The sequence below is a fragment of the Heteronotia binoei genome, chromosome 13, assembly GCF_032191835.1.
Source record: "Heteronotia binoei isolate CCM8104 ecotype False Entrance Well chromosome 13, APGP_CSIRO_Hbin_v1, whole genome shotgun sequence".
Taxonomy (NCBI): Eukaryota; Metazoa; Chordata; class Lepidosauria; order Squamata; family Gekkonidae; genus Heteronotia; species Heteronotia binoei.
Window position 1 is genome coordinate 45,913,014 of NC_083235.1, and position 16,770 is coordinate 45,929,783.

Genomic DNA, 16,770 nt, shown 5'->3' on the forward strand with positions numbered 1-16,770 from the left:
TAGAAAGCAGTGGGCTTAGGTGGGGGGAGCAGCAGTGAGTGTGAAGACCTGTCCTGCTGTCACAGCACTCCTCCTCCGCTGTTCTCCAGTCCCATCATGTGGGAGGCTCGCTCGTCCTCCTTTTGGAGGGCTATGTTTGCTGAGTTCTTTGGTACCATGTTCTATGTGTTCTTTGGCCTGGGGGCTTCACTTCGCTGGGTCGTCGGCCCCCTTAATGTTCTACATGTGGCACTGGCCTTTGGTTTGGCGGCCGCCACCATGGTGCAGTCTCTAGGCCACGTGAGCGGTGCCCACATCAATCCAGCAGTCACCATGGCCTTCTTGTTCGGTTCTCAGCTCTCCCTCTTCCGTGCTGTCTTCTACATGGTGGCCCAGGTGCTGGGAGGAATGGCTGGGGCAGCTGTGCTTTATGGAGTCACACCACCAGCGCTGCGGGGTAACCTGGCACTCAACACGGTAACTGGACGCAGAGCTGTATGGGAGTGTGTTTGAGAAAGGGGACATTCTCTGTATCTGAACACTGAGGAAGTGATATTGCTATGTTCAGGAGGGCCTGTGTGATGCTTTTAAAATATGGATTATGAGAGAGGGTCTCATGGGTGCCAAAAGAGGGAGGGTGATATTTAGCTTTCTATGCCTAGATGGGTCTTTAATCCCAAGATCTAGAAGGGACATTTTTTTAGCTTAGGGTCTGGAAGCAGAACCTAAAAATGTTAATAGGTTTTTTGGTATTAGCATATCCCTTGTACTGGTTTATCACTGTGACTGGTTTCATAGCTGGGTGGGAGCCAGATAACAGGAAATGTTATATGTACATACGTCTGTGTATGCAAACTGGAAATGGGGAGAGAGACAGCATGATGGAGCAGAAAATTTTGTAATTTTATAATGATGACGCTTTGAGAGTACAACAGGGTGATGAGAGAGAGAAAGAGCTTGCGGCCAAGTTGCTTGTTTGTTTAACACATCTATATCCTGCACTCTCATGAATCAACAATTTCTTTTATAGTATTTTGTGTGAATTGCAGATGTAGAGCCATGTTAGCCTGTTGCAGTAAAAATAAGTAGGAATACTATACTGACTTAAGAATATCAAATTATCATTCTAGCATAAGACTCAGTGGACTAGAACCCACAGTCAGAGATGCATGCTGACAAAGTGGGCTCTGAGTCCATGAAAGCATATGCTAGACTAAAAAATGGTTATTTTTTTGAGGTGCTACAAGAATCTTTCATGAAGGGACTGTGGTAACTGTTAATGAGATTCACTGATATTGAACAGTGTAAATCTACTCTGATTACATAAATCAATCTTCTTGATGTTTGGAAGAAAGATGTCTTCTGTCCAAGCGCTGGGATCAGACCTCAGGTGTAAGCTTTGGTCTGTTAGGAGCATTTTCGCCCATTAGGCTATAATGTGATGTTGAAGCTCCTTCCTGCTGTGAATGAGAATGTTGCTAATGTCACACAGATGATAGAAGGGGAATCTTCAACAGAAGCTTTGTATTGATATTAGATATTAATTTACAAAAACTCCAGATTTACCCGTGTGAGTACATTTTAATATTTGCTCAGGAGAAAAAAATATGTTTGAATCTTTGTGTATGTTATAGAGGGAAACACACTGCCTGTTGGAAAAAATAAAATGTTCTGTCAGTGCTCACTGATGGGAATTAACATTGCTTAGAAGCCTATCAGAATTCCTGTGCAGTTCTCTTCCAGAGGCATTGGTGTTATCTGGGTTTAAACTTCCTCCACAGACTATGTGCATCTTTATGGCCCATTCTATGGGCAACTTTATGTAATGTGGCTATTTTGTGCATTATAGTGCTTCATATCTTCAGTTTAGGAAGTGATCAATTTAGGTATGTTGCACTGAAGTCAAGGGTAACTGATCCATAGATATAAAGAACTGGCACCTAAGTCTTTTGAATCAAACTTTATATGCATGGTCAGGCTGCAGGTTTCAAATTGGGATGAAAATCCACTGAGTGCAGAGAATAGCAACAAAGATAGCTAACAGTTAAGGGGTACAAGTAGGGCCTTTTTTTTTAGCAGGCTGGCTTGGCACCAGGGGGTGTGGCCTAATATGCAAATGAGTTCCTGCTGGGCTTTTTCTACAAAGGAAGCCCTGGGTACAGAATTTTAAAAGGGCCATGGACAGAGTAGGGGTGCAATGAAATGTAAGATTAGAACTGCAGTCACTGCATTCACCCCTCCTCCCCTTGTAGGCTGAATCCAGCATCCTCCTGCTACATAAAAGACAGAGTAATTTCCCACAGTTCCAGTAATGATTCAGTTGCTAATTTTATCTCCACTCCTGTCCACTTTTAAAAAATGTTTTTAAAGTGTTACACCAATTGCTTTTCAGCCCCGCCCCCAGCAAAAAGCACACTCCATAGTAATAAAATCTGAAGAACTGGTTTGGAGTAGGGATGCTCAAACTTCCACCAGTTCAGCTTATGTCCCTATCCACAAGTTGCAAACAAGGGACCTTTTCCCCCCCGCTTTTTAAAAAAAACGAAATCTGGAACTTCAGAGGCAATAGATCATTAGAATGTTAATAGCACAACAGCAATTACTGATTTCAAAAAACCTTCAAAAAGCCTTTGAGTAGCATGGCATGTGAAAAATGCAGGGAAAGTGGTGGCTTGCTGTGTGGATTCAGCCACAGATAGTTGTTATAAACAAATGTTATGTTTTAAAAAACCCAGTGTTCATCTAAGCAGATTTTAGTCAATGGCCACCAATCTGTTGGAATTGGCAGCATTATGGTGTTCAGTTTTGGAAAAACTGATGCAACCCTGTTTGACAGGAGTCTGCAGAAGTTTGACATGAACCAACCAGACAGAGTGATTGGTTCATAAATGACTGAAACCTTCAAACATGGTAAGTTTGAGTTTTGAACATATGTGATGTGAAATGTGGCATCCCTGGTCTGGGGATGGAGGGAGATGTTTCCTGAGGACATCCTAGGTACCATCCTGTCAGCATTGTGCACAGTCAGCTTCTACTGCAAACATACAGTAACAGTTTTCACTAAAGAGATCGTAGTTTATCTGACAAAAAGCACAGTGAGTGTTCTTCCAAAATGTCTCCTCCATCAAATAACATTTCATTTGTGTGCACTTTAAAGCAAGGAAGAAAATCATGAGGGTGAGGTGGGCCCAAAGTTGTGTCTGAGGTGTGGATGGGTGAACAGCAGTGACCTATCAGAATGTGAAGTCTAGTCTTTGTGAAAAGGAAAGGCAGGAAGTAGAAGACCATGTGGGTGGATGTAAACTGGGGTTGTTTCCAGGGAAAGGTAAGAGGTGCAGCGTTGAAAGGAAAAAATGACAAAGAGCATTTTGTTTCATATTTCTTCTCCTCCCCCCAAACGGTAGCAGTTCTTTGGGGGATTTCTGTGCGACATCTGTTTTCAGTTATCCACCTTCCAGGTTTTCCCCAGCTTTGCTACCTGTTTTTTCAAACATGTTTTAGTATGATCTTTCCAGAAAGATTGTGTCAAAAGTCATTCCAGGAAATTCATACCTTACTTGTTGGTTTTTTTGGCAGGAAGATACGACATTCATCCTCTCCCACATCTAGTGACACAGCAAGCCTCATTTTCCGTAGTACCTGCCATCACTCCACCAGCAGCAGGTTTTTATTGGCTATTTTTTAAACCAGCAGATGCATCACTATTGCATCATTATATTATAGCTATATAGCTACCACCCTTTTTTTAAAAAAATGAGCAGAACGGCAGGTATGAATTTATATACTATGGGAAATACCTCCATTACTCTGGTGCTATTGTAAATACCTCTGCATTCACAACAACGAGAGAAGAACAGTGAGTCATTGTGTAGATGCAACTAATTACTTGAAAATAATCCACAGAATATAGTGGGAAGTGTAAGGAAGTATAGCATTGCCAAGGTTCAGCTAGACAGGCTAGAGAGTACACACTTTGGTCATCTGGAGATTATTATTCCAGATACTTTCTTCTGTAATGTCTCAGCTTGTGATCTTTCTTTGGGTGGATGGTTGAATTAGATGGCCTTTTGGTTCCTACTAGCCTGATTATTCTTTTAAAATGCATAAAGCCAAGGGAAGCCCTTAAAAATAGAAGGGCACATCAATACCAATGCCCACCCCCCCAATTAACTAGTGATATACACTATTGCATGATTTTTAACAGGTGGGGCTCTGAAGCAGAGAGACAGTGGCATGTATTCTACCGTAGATTGGAGGAGACTTAAATGACTCTTCTGTTGGAGCAAAATCCACTCAAGTCTTTTGAGGAAGCCTCCTTAGGTGGGAGGAAAGCTTGAAACTGCTTAGTGAACAGTAGGATATAGACTGCTGTCAGCATCAAGTATAGCAGGCTTCAGCTGGGGATTCAACTGCCACCAAATTCTGGTCAAAGGAAGGAACTACCAAGCCTGTTAACAGCAAGAGGAGTGGGCCATTAAAGTGATACTCCTTGTCTCAACATAGGCTTCCAAGATCAGAGGTCTGAGCATCTCTTTTGATGCTGGCTACAGTTTCTGGCTTCCTTCTTGTCTTTCTAGCTGTTTCCCTTTTACTTTGCTTCATCTTTGCCTCATCCTAGCCAGCCTCTGACTTGACTGAAACTGGGTCTGGCAAATAGTGACATTTTCATAGTGACCTATGAAAATGCCTTTCCTGTAAATCTTCAATTTGTTAACAGCACCATAAACATTTGCTGGACATGGAATGGGTACAATTAAAATAAAATTCAGCCTGGGAAAATAAACAAGATGGGCCTCTGGGCACAACTTCAGTAATTATGCAATTATGGTTTGATTGGTCATATCAGTAAGGGACAAAATCTAGTGTTGGCTTCTATTGTTCTCTTATACCTCTCTCTTTCTGTGTGTCTCCCTGGCTGCAGATACACCCCAGTGTAAATGTCGGCCAAGCTACCGTTGTGGAGATCTTCCTGACCCTGCAGTTTGTTCTCTGCGTCTTTGCCACCTATGATGAGAGACGCAATGGGCGCATGGGATCTGTGGCAATGGCTGTGGGATTCTCCCTCACTCTTGGACACCTCTTTGGGGTAATGACATGTTGGAAGTCTGAATGCAATCAGGGCCAGCTGTAATTTATTTGCATAGTGAGGCATTGCTAAACTGATAGCCAGCTTACCTCTCAGATCAGCACTCTGCACCACACTTTCCACCTATTTGTGACATGACAAATCACTCATCTGCTTTGTGTCTTGTCTGTAATATGCCTTGCTGTTGAGATCCCCAAGCAGGTATTTAGAAGCTATATAGCACAACATGTGCTGCAAATGCTATTCAGCTTGCACCATCAAAGTGACAACATCTGGGAATAAAAATAATGGGACAATGGTGTGACACTCATGGACTGTGATCAGACAGGAAATTTGGCCCAATATAGTCACTTTCCCCTAATGGATTAAATGGACTCGGTCCAGGGCTGGCATATCCATTAGGCAGCCTTAGATGGCTTCCTGGGGCACAGCCTGGGGGGAGGGCATTGGTTTCAGCCCTCCCTCCTACCCTAGCCTCCGTGGCGATGGAAACATGTGAGCCTGGTGGTGCAACTCCTATGCCTCAGAGCACGCTGCCACTGGGTTGCCATTTCTCCATCTCCCAGAAGCTAGGAGGCAGAGCAACAGTGGCCCAGTGGTGGGTGTGTGGTGGGTGTGCACGCTTTGAGATGCAGGAGGCACACTGCACCACCAGGCTCACTGTAGAGAGGAGGTGTGGGCTGCGGGGTGGGGGTGGCACCTTGCCTGGGGCGCCAGCCTTGTGCTGGCTCCCACAGACCGGTGCTGGCTCAGTCGCATGGCAACATCTGGCAGCCATTCCCCAATTGCACACCTCATCATACGGCGAGTTGGAGTAAATAGACAGTAGTTGAATTCCGGTGTTAACAGATCCCTGCACATTCATTCCGCACTTCCAGATGTCAGAACTCCCTCAGTACATGCTCAAACTGGTTTGGAAGTGTAAACCTTTAGTTCTGGTTATGTTGTGTTTTTTTTAATGGTGAACATATGCACATCAGTGCACCTGCATACTCAAGAAATGTGCTCAAAAAAGAGGCAAAGCTGTTGTTTATTTTTTTTAAAAGAGACCAGACTGCGCGTTCCGTGGTTGATGCGCAGCACTAATCTGTTCAACCACAGAAGAAGCATGTGATGCAGCCCAATCAGGGTGGGAGTCTGATGGAAAATCTGCAGCACAAAATGCAACAGAGTAATTAGGGGCATGCCCAAACCATGCCAAACTGCCAGTCTGAATGCAGCCTTGGAGTGAGCTGACAAAGTTTCTACCGCCTTCCATGATATGCAGGTGGTATGTCAACCTGTAACAGGACATGAATACTATGTTTCTAAATATAAATCCTACGCAGCCTTTAGTTAGGGGTGTAGTAGAACGGCTCTGCTATTCTGTAAAAAAAGGGTGCTTTCTCCCCCAGATGTCCCCTCTCTCTCTGGCGTGCAGCCCTCTGAGGAAGCTGGAGGCTGAACAGTGCCTTTTGTTGTCTCTTGTCTCTGAGAGCATGCCACCCCAGTCTCACTTAGTGCCACCCCAAGCACTAACAACAAACGGAAATCTTATCATAGCACTGCCAAGTAGCCAAGGCAGCGGGTAAGGAAGTGTATGAGGCTCTTTAGTTAAACAGCTTTATTACTACAAGGCACAAACTCATTGGTAACCACAAGACAGATCTAGGTACAGCTAAATAAAGTAAAATAATCTGAAAAGAAGGTTACAAACATCTGGTCTAGCCTTGAATGGAGGCTGGGTGCTGATTATGTAGTGCACCCCCAAGGGTCACACACACAAGCATCCTCCAGCATAACTCTCCTCTATCATCTCTCCTTGCAACTATCAACAACGTTACCAACAAGTAGTACTACCCACACAAAGGAATAGTTCCCTTTTCAGTCCCCCGCCCACATCAACTCATAGAGCAGCCAATATAGGTGCCAGGTCCCTCAGCTGAAGCCCACCAGAATATGTTCACTCCAGTCTGGAGGTGTTAGTACATCCAAAAGCTAGCATGTTTTCCAGCCCTGTAGTTATAGGGCGCCTGTGTGGCCCCTGCCCACTGGCTTCCTTTTGGGTGCCCCAACTCAAATGCCCCTGGCCTTCCCTCCCTCTCTCCCCCACTGCCATGGGGGTGAAAGCTGAGAGGCTGGGGTCTGCCCCTCCCTCTTGTAATTTAAATCGCACAGGAAGAGTACATAGGAACAGCCGCTGCCCCTCTCATGCCATTTAAAGGACCCGCTGATTGCCAGGCCCTTTACATGGTGAGAGAGGGACAGTGACTGCTCCTGAGTACCCCGCCCATGGAATTTAAATCACGGGGGAGGAAGGGGGTGGCCCCCAGCGTCTCAGCTTTCATCCCTGCAGCCTTTCAAGTGGTGGTAGTGGCGGAAGGGAAAGTCAGGCATCCTAAGTTGGGTGCCCTGAGTCACAGCAGTGGCAGCCAGGGGAGGGGAGCTGCTACGTGTCCCCAGACTTTTTTACATGCCCCTCAACTCTTAAAATCCTGGCTATGGGCCTGATGTTTTCCCTTGGGGTTGCAAAGAACCATCTCTATCCTGTGAAGTGTATCTTTCCCATACTCTGCCACTCTGTGAGATGCCACCGCAGCCTTTCATCTCCAAAATTGTCACGAAATATCTTGCCCATCTGCTGCTCATTCATCTCAAGGGAACATTGGACCGACTTGGGGCCCAGGGACATGGGGGTGCCTGGAATACAGGGAGAAACCTTCTCTCCATTCTGACCCTACTCTCTTGCAGATATATTACACAGGAGCTGGCATGAATCCTGCCCGATCTTTCGCCCCTGCTGTTATCACCCGCAATTTCACCAACCACTGGGTAAGCAAGTGGGTGCTTTTTTGGGGGTGGGTGGGTAAGGTAATAAGCTGAAATGATAAGATGTGTAATAGTTGTAAAGATGACTCAGACATGATTTATTCTGACTCAGTTTCCACCAAGGCCCTATTTCTTACATGCCATCGAAGTCTCTTTTCGAACAAGAAAACTAGATACCAAAGTCTACTACTGTGGTCCCATTCCTCAGGACAACTGATCTTTAGTACAAAGTTGGGATGGGAAACTTAGGTTATTTGGTCTAGAACTGGGGTGGCCAAACTGTGGCTCTTTCACACATATTGTGTGGCTCTCAAAGCCCTCACCACTCCATCAGCCAGCTTGGAGAAGGCATTTATCTATTTAAATCACTTCTCTAAGCCAAGCCAGCAAGCAGCTTGGATAATGCATTTAAAGATAAAGTTGCTTGCTTTCCACCTCTCTCTCCCTCCCTATCTGTTTTCCTTCCTGTCTTTCGTCTCTCAAACAGCTGATGTTCATGTTTTGCATCTCTCAAACAGCTGATGTTTATTCTATGCGACGCTTGCATTAAGCAAGTTTGGCCACCCCTGGTCTAGAACAAAACAGTGCCTGGACCAGTGGTGGTAATTAAGCACTGTAAGGTGTTCTGTTGCCCCAGATAAAATGGGGGTGACAGGTGGCATTTAGCAGATTTCTATGAGAGCACATTCTAGTGATGTAAACATGGAACCACAGATTGTTGGATAGTGTGCTACTGTAATAATTCACTTCCTGAATTTTCTTGTCCTGACAGGAAAACCCAGGAGGTGAATGATTATTATATAATTGCCAATGTACTGTGGATCCAGCCTAACAGGAAAGCAGAAGGACAAATGAAAAATGTTAAACAGAAGTGTTGCAACATTTAAAAAAATTAAATGAAAAGCTCAAACCTTGTTCTTACCATGTATGTGCACCAGCTATTTTTTCTGACATATATCTCAGGATATTCCAGAATTCCTAGTGCAGCCCATACCTAGTCCTGGATGATATCCTTTATTCTGCTTCTTCATACCGTGCCACCTGTGCCAATCTAGCCTCTGAAATAACAGAACACTTTCTGGGACAAAATTCCTCTGTGTGGAGTTTGCATGTGCAAAGAGCAGCACATGAATGTTTTGGAACAAGCAGAGACCAACTGAAAAGGGGGAAAAGTAGCAAGTGAAATGTCTTAGGACAGGGACTTCATTGACTACCATCTTTGGAACTTCCTCCCTCAGGGAGGTTTGTCTGACTCCATCTATTGTTGATTTCCACTGAGGATGAAAGCTTTTCGTTTTGTTTGGCATTCCCTCACTACCTCTTATTAGACCCCCGTCTAGTTTTTATGCTTTTAAGTGGTTATGTGTTTTATTTGTTTTTAAAAATTTGTACATATTTGTATTTTAAATGCTGTTTTTGATATTTGAAATGTTTTTATGTCTAACACTATGGGGTCCCTGTGTCTGATCAAAATGTTTAAATAAATACAAAAAAAAATAAACATAATGCCCGTGTACCATGGCACCCATAAGTACGTTTCCTCCTTGTGACCACTTTCTTCTTCCTCAAACCACTGAGTAATTCCTGCCCTTTGTCCAACTCAATGGAGTAGGAGGTACTTCAGAAGAGCCCAGGGGCATCCCTTTTGTGTCTATGGGGACTCAGGGAGCACCTGGCAACCATTTTGTGGCGGCCCCCCACTCAGCATTTTCAAACTTTTCAAAGTGTCCCCATGTTCAATAAAATTGAGAATCCCAAAGACCAGGGCTTTTTTCCTGGGGGAATGTGGTAGAATGGAGTTCCGGAATCTGTTAGTGGAAAGAAAACTCTACAAAATGTTTAAAAGTTCATGAGGGGCACCTGTGTGTTTCTCCTTAATTTCCCTCTTGAGAGTTCCGGCACCTCTTTTTCCAGGAAAAAAAAAGCCCTGCCAAAGACCTCTTTGTGCAGACACGTTTCTTTTGCTGCATTGGTTCACAAAATGTTTTTATAAGTATGGAAGATTTTGGAAGCAAGATGCAAACTGCAATATTAGTTTAGTGCACGCCAAAATGGATGAGTTTGAACACTCTGAGCAGCTCTCTCTCTTTTAAACTACCTTCAGCCCTCTGGAAACAAATTCTGTCTCTAGCCTGAGACATGATTTTCATTTGATACAGAATAAGGTGGGAACAAGGCAGATGAATTCTTAAGTGACAGATGGGTTCTGACAATTCAGATTGGAGATGTTAAGCCATAACATTGACCGGTGTTTAAAAAAAAAAAAAAAAGCACTTCCAGGCAAGTTTTTAAAAATCCGCTAGAACTGCAGGGGACAGAAAAAGCTAAAACTTTCTAGTGATACATTAATTTTTTAGTTGCATGGATTTTTTTTTCCACTCCCCCTGAAAATGCCCCTCCCCCGTGAACTGGATTAATACATTTCTACCACCTTATTTTAATGCTCATGTAGATATGGCCACAAAGTCATTTTGTAGAATGAAGTGTTGGATTGAGCTGGACTTTGCATTGCCAGCTCCAAGTTGGAAAATATTTGAAGAATTTGGGGGTGGAGCCAGGATGGTTTGGGGAGGGGCCTCAGTATGATACAATGCCATAGAGCCCACCCTTCAAAGCAGCCATTTTCTCCAGGGGAGCCGACTGCCAGCTGAAGATCAGTTGTAAAAGCAGATCTCCAGGACCCACCTGGAGGCTGGCAACCCTAGAACTGGTAGCATTTTGGACTCTACCACAAGTTTGTAGCAGGGATTATATATTTTGATAGTCCCCACACACAAAGTTCCCTGCATTGTAATAAACTAGGACATCAGGGAGAGGACTGTGATCATATTTCACCTTGATGTGCTAGCTTCATTGTTGCATGCAAGAAACTTTTTAAAAAATATAATGAGAATTTTTAAAATGTTGCCCCCCCTAATATTATTCCTGTTTGGGAGACCCAAATATACCCCAGGAAACATCTTGATTTTCCAAAAATGGTCCAGTGTCAGGTGGAGTGGGGTGGCTGAAGTCCATTAGACATGTGCAATAAGACTTATTCTGTCTATTCAGTTTAACTACCACCTATTCAGTTTAACTATTTTGTGACCTATTCAGTTTTAAATTTTAAATGTATTAATTATTTTAACTGTTTTTATGCCTAAATTCTATTTATGTCAAATTCTTATGTTGTGAGCCGCCCTGAGCCACTTGTTGGGAAGGGTGGGATATAAATCATAAAAAAAACAAAACAAAACTACCACCTGAAGCTCTTAGCAGACATTTTCTTTTGTGCAGTGCTATTCTATGAAGCTTTTACATTTATTTAAGTTACTTCTTTCAACTTATTGCTCCCCTTTCCCATGTGCTTCTTCCTCTCTTTTCTAGGTGTATTGGGTCGGACCCATAATCGGTGGTGTGATGGGTGGCTTCTTGTACGACTTCATCCTCTTTCCCCGGATGCGTGGCATCTCAGAGCGCCTGTCTATCCTCAAAGGTGACCGGCCAGCTGAAACGAGTGCCGCCCCAGAGCCTCCTGGGGAACCTGTTGAGCTGAAGACGCAAGCACTATAAACAGTGACCCAGGGTGATCAAACCATAGCGTACATACCCCTCCTCTGGGGAGAGAGGGGGCAGAAACAACTGGCCCAGTATACAGACTGTTATTGCTCCTGGCCAGTAGGAAGTGATGTCTTAGGAGACACAGATCCGAAGGGACAGTTTGTTATCCAGTCTCTCTAAAAAAACAAACACCAAAAACAAAAGCAAAAGCAAAAAAATACACAACAACCCCGGAACAAGAAAATGGGGAGAGCGGGTGGGATGGGGAGTAGAGGGGATGTCATTGCCTGATTTTTAAATAATTTATTTTGCGGTGAGAAATTTTGGAAACAGTTTTGTGGGAAAAGGTATAGGAGAGCCAGTTCCTCCTGATCTTCCCCTTTGAATTCCTGCAAAATGCCTGAGTTGCCTGTCTGTGTGTAGTTACCCATGTGTAGTCTTTGCCAATTAGGTACTGGGTCTGTGTGTGTATGTGTGAGTGTGAGTGTGAGAGAGGAGGGGGGGGGAGAGAGAGTAGATGCCTTTTCCGGCATTATGTTTCTGGTGCTGGGATTGCAGGTAGCAGGATATGGCACTTCATGCAACCAGCTAAGTATGCATATTCACCATTTTGTCTGAAGAGGGCAACATGTGTATTTTGCAGCTTCAGAACATGCTAATATCTACCCCCCAAAATCCAGTTTTCAGGTACCATTACAAATCTGCAACATGCATACATTGCCCTTTTCAAACAAAAAGGTGATTGTACATAATGAGATTATTATGCATGGCGCCCTAGCCCAGTATGTGCAATGAAGAGCCCTTGGCTTCATAGTACATGAAAAGGGCTAATAAAAGAAGGCTTCAAATAGTGTCTATTCCTATCCCCAGTAAAGTCACCTCTTGCATCTCAGGGTGCATCTAAACAATACATGTGATGCAAGCCAGGTCAGGTTTCCACCTGACCCATCTCACAATCACACATACTTTTAGGGATTCACCTTTCAAAACTGCTTGGTCACTCTGTGGCTTGGAGCACTGCAGTGCAGGAAATGGCTTCCACCTTCCCTTGGCACACTGTTTTCTGTTGTGGATTCAGCTGCAGCCCCCCAGATTGGCTGATGACACATATGTTGCTTAGATGCACCTTTAGTGCTCTGCAGTCTACTTGTGAGTTGTGTTCTTCTGCTACCTTTGCTGTCTGGCACAGGGTTGAAAGACCACATCACTCCATCATACATTATCATTGCCCTCTTTCATCTCTCTCTCTCTGGACCAAATAACAATCTGGCCACTCCCTGGGTTGTCAACCTCCAGGTGATGGCTGGGGATCTCCTGGGAGTACAACTGATCTCCAGGTGACAGAGATCAGTTCACCTGGAGAAAATGGCCACTTTGGAAGGTGGACTCTAAGGTATTATAGTCCTTCCCCTCTCCAAACCCTGCCCTACCCTGGATCCAACCCCCAAATATCCAGGTATTCCCAGGGTTGCCAGCCTCCAGGTGGGGCCTGGAGATCTCACGGTTTTACAGTTGATCTCCAGCTGGCAAAAACCAGCTCCCCTGGAGAAAATGGCTAATTTGAAGGGTGGGCTCTATGGCCCCTTCCCTCTCCAAACCTCATGATCTCCCAGATCCACCCCAAAAGTCTTCAGGTATTTTCCAACACAGACCTGGCAACCCTGGGTATTACCTAACCTGGGGCTTGCAGCCCTACCCCTCCTTCATCTCTGTGGCTGTCCTTGCTATGCACAGAGGCCTAGCACCAGGGTTCTGGGGGAGCAGCAGAAGTGAAAAGGAGGTGCATCCTATTCTTTCCCAATTCCAGTAGGCAGCTACCTTGAAGGCCTTATATACGTATTCCATTTAACTCAGAGTGATAGAAAAAGGGGAGGGGGATTGTGTGTATGCTTCCATGTGGAAAAACGAGTGCTTTTGCATGCTTGTTTAGTTATGTGTGTGCACACATATATGAGCATGTGAGAAAGGGAAGCATGACTGGCATCCTGAGGTTTGGTTCACTGGACAATTGAAAATCAATGCTATTGCCTTCGCCCCACCCCACAAATAAGAGGGGGGTCCTCATTTAGTCAGCCCTTCAGGGACTGCCTTTTTCACCTAGGCCAATAGTGCTCACCGTTCAGGAACTGGAGAACCTTGTGGAGAGACATGGAGTCTGATCAGTAAGAGTAAAGCTTTTGAATCTATTCCTGAATTAATTTTTCTTCTTCTTGGTGCAGTCTCAACACTAGATACATACAACTGAAATATATACAGCCTGTGTTGCACAGGCTAGGTGGGGCTTGGCGTGGAACAAGTCTCCACACCAATGATCCTAGAAGGATCAGTGTAACCCAGGACTAGATAGCAAAAAAACAATACATAGCACTGATAGAACATTCAAGACACCTTACATACAGTATCTCCATAATCCTTTTAAGGCAGGGTTGAGAGGCCAAATCTCTCTCTCTCTCTCTCTCTGTTGAGGAAGGAGGTTAATCCTGAAGTGCAAACCTTGGGGCGGTAAGTGGTGCTGTTAAACTGGCAGAGGACACATCTTCAGGAGACAAATGTCTTGAGAAATTTTGACCCTATTGCAAGTCCATTGTTATTGGTTGTCTTTTAAGATGCAAAGCATGTGATGACTTTGCCTGAATGGGTTGTGCAAACCTGTATAGATCAGCATTCTCTATTCTTTGCCTGGCCCCTTCCCAGATTCCCCCCTCAGTACTTTTGACAACTTCTCAACTGTCACCTTCTTTCTCCCATCTACTAAAAAATGGACTGTTTGGGGATAGCTGTTTCCATCTTGCCTTACTTGTGGTACTCTTTCTATCTGAAGAGTCAAGTTAGCTATTATGAAGACTTTCTTTTTAAAAAGTGAAAGCCTCATCCAAATTAAGACAATCAAAAAGAGCACAAATGCTGGCAAAACAAATGTGAAGTTGACAAAAAATGGAATTGTGAAGAGAATGCTGTTAAAAAACATGAAAACAAACAATGGGAGCTTCTTTAGAGACATCAGAATTGGAGCATTAAATGACTAAGGATTGTGGAAGGCAGGTAGGGGGTTTTCAGAGGCCCAGGATTAAGCAGTATAAAGTCTTGTTCTAAGATTGGATGGATGATTGCAGGAGTTTCAAAGGAGACAAACTCCATGGAGCTTCTTTTCCCTCTCCCAAGTTTTCTGGCATGTACAGATGACTTGAGGCGAGATGGAAGACTGTTTTCTGTCCTGCTAAGCTTTGAGTAGGCAAAACAGCACAAGAAGCTTGCAAACTGAGAGACCCCCATCCCACTCTTTGGTGTGTGAGCTGGAGAACTCAGGAGCTAAAAGTTCTGCTGATGACCACAAAGAAATATTTGGCTACTAAGTCCTGTCCTTCAAATGTAAAAATATTGATCTTCTACTGTGTCATTAGAATCACTCTCCCTATTGAAGTACTGGGAAGAGGCCAGTGTAACACCAGTTTTTGAAATGGAATCTAGACAGAAGCCTGGCAAATACAGGCCTGTCCCTGGTATATTGACTAAAATAACTGTTAAGGTGAACATTATTAAATGTATAAAAGAACAAGCCTTGCTTACTGAGGAAGAATCAGCATTGTTTTTGGAAATGGAAGTCCACAGGCTTCTCAGTAAAGTTAACAGTAATAGAATGAGAAGCCAGGTCCCTTAGTGGACTCATAACTAGTGGAAGAACAGAGAGAAGGGGATAACAATTTTTTAAAAATGTATAAAAGAGGTGAGTAGTGATATAGCCAAGTCTGAAGATTAGCCAGGATTCTGAACACTCAAGCACTGAATAGCACTGAAAAGACCTCTTCAAATTAGATGAATGAGCAAGAAAATGGAAAATGAGATTCAGTATAAGAAGAAACTTATAAACACTGGAGTAAAAATCCCAACTGGGTCATAATATCCCAGAACACAAATAGTATTTGAACAGCATGTTGTGACTAATCAGGAAAGACACCTTGGGATCATGGTGCTCAATTTAAACAGAGTCACACCCTTCTAACCCTTTGAAGGTGTCAGTGGATTTAGAAGGGTAGAACTCTGCTTAGGACGACAGTTTTAGCTTCTTACTCTTTATGGGTTGATCACCTCCTCCTTAGGGTGCCTATAGTAGGAAAAAGTGCAGGAAAAAAGGCAATCAAATTGATCAAGGGGTTGGAGTGTCTTCTTTATGAGAAAAGATTAAAATGTTTGGGGATTTTTAGAAATGACACAAACTGAGGGTGGAACATGTTTATGAAAGATAGTTAATAGTTGTGGTAGCTAAATGGAGTCACCTAGTTCAAAGGCTGTGTGTCATTAAATGTCAATTGTAGCAGAGCAAACAATGACAGAAAGCTGCTGTGAGCTACCCACAAGCATCTGGTCGAAAACTTGAACAGGAGGCTGGGCTAGATAGACTCTTGGGCTGACCCATTTGGCTCTTCGTCATGATACTAGATGGACCTTTCAGTTTTCCCCACATGGCAATTCTTATGCTCTTTATTTACCTCCTAGGGGAAAAGGATGTGCAAGTACAGATCGGTCTGTCTACTAAGCAGACAGTTCCAAAAGGAACTGTACTGTATGAGACCCGCACAGATGGGAAAGAACTATCGAAGTGAGAGCTGATGAATTCAAAAGAGAGGGGGAGCTGGAATCAAGTATTTGTGAGCAGTTGGGGATGCAGATGTTTCCACCTGAAGTGATGTTCAAAGCACGCTTATGTTTTCTGCAGTGTTGACATATCTGGGGTGGATCCTTATTTCAGATATATTGGTGTGAATTGATTTTTGGAGTCTCTCTACTAAAACTGCTATAGTAAACAAAAAAAAAAAAAACAAAAAAAAACCTGGTGTGAACACATCCGTCACCAATTCAGAAAAGTTATGTACCAGCATCAACAGAATGACATAACTGCAATAGCTTCACTCCTTTAGGGTCAATGGAGTTACCACTAGTTTGAATCTGGAGTCCACAGCAGTAAAAGAGAGCTGCGAGTGGAGCAAATGGAACTGAATCTTGCATGAATCTGGCACCACTGGAACCTGCAGTGTAACAATCCACATTAAGAGGCACTCCTCAGAAACAATATACTTAACAGTTGGTATGAATCCAGAGTCACTTCACTAAGTCAATGGAATGACACCAAATCAGCCTCAGACTATTAGCTTTGCTGGATTTCCATTGAACTCAAATCGGATCCATCCAGGTGCTTTGCTGTGCATGAGACACCAATCATTTATCCTTTGTTGTATCTTGCTTTTATTTTTTCCTGCTGGATGACAGTGGGATGAGTCACCTTTCTTAATAGATGGTTTAACTTTCTCTTTCCCTTTCACTCTTCTGCTGGAATTAATTTAATTAAATGCTGTATTTTA

The 16,770-nt window shown here is 43.7% G+C and overlaps 1 protein-coding gene across 1 annotated transcript; it reads left to right on the forward strand.

The window, feature by feature from the left end:
• On the forward strand, positions 1-16,770 carry LOC132581176 (lens fiber major intrinsic protein-like). Its single transcript, XM_060252307.1, has 5 exons — positions 1-456; positions 4,901-5,065; positions 7,796-7,876; positions 11,240-11,348; positions 15,908-16,770. The coding sequence occupies exons 1-5, from the start codon at positions 97-99 to the stop codon at positions 16,012-16,014; spliced, it is 822 nt and encodes a 273-aa protein (XP_060108290.1). The 5' UTR covers positions 1-96; the 3' UTR covers positions 16,015-16,770.

What these genes read in the sequence shown, in the direction of transcription:
- LOC132581176 (XM_060252307.1), top strand. Translation starts at nt 97, where the DNA reads ATGTGGGAGGCTCGCTCGTCCTCCTTTTGGAGGGCTATGTTTGCTGAG. An exon ending in GTAACCTGGCACTCAACACG is followed by an intron (nt 457 to 4,900) that starts GTAACTGGACGC and finishes CCCTGGCTGCAG; the next exon opens with ATACACCCCAGTGTAAATGT. An exon ending in CTCTTGGACACCTCTTTGGG is followed by an intron (nt 5,066 to 7,795) that starts GTAATGACATGT and finishes ACTCTCTTGCAG; the next exon opens with ATATATTACACAGGAGCTGG.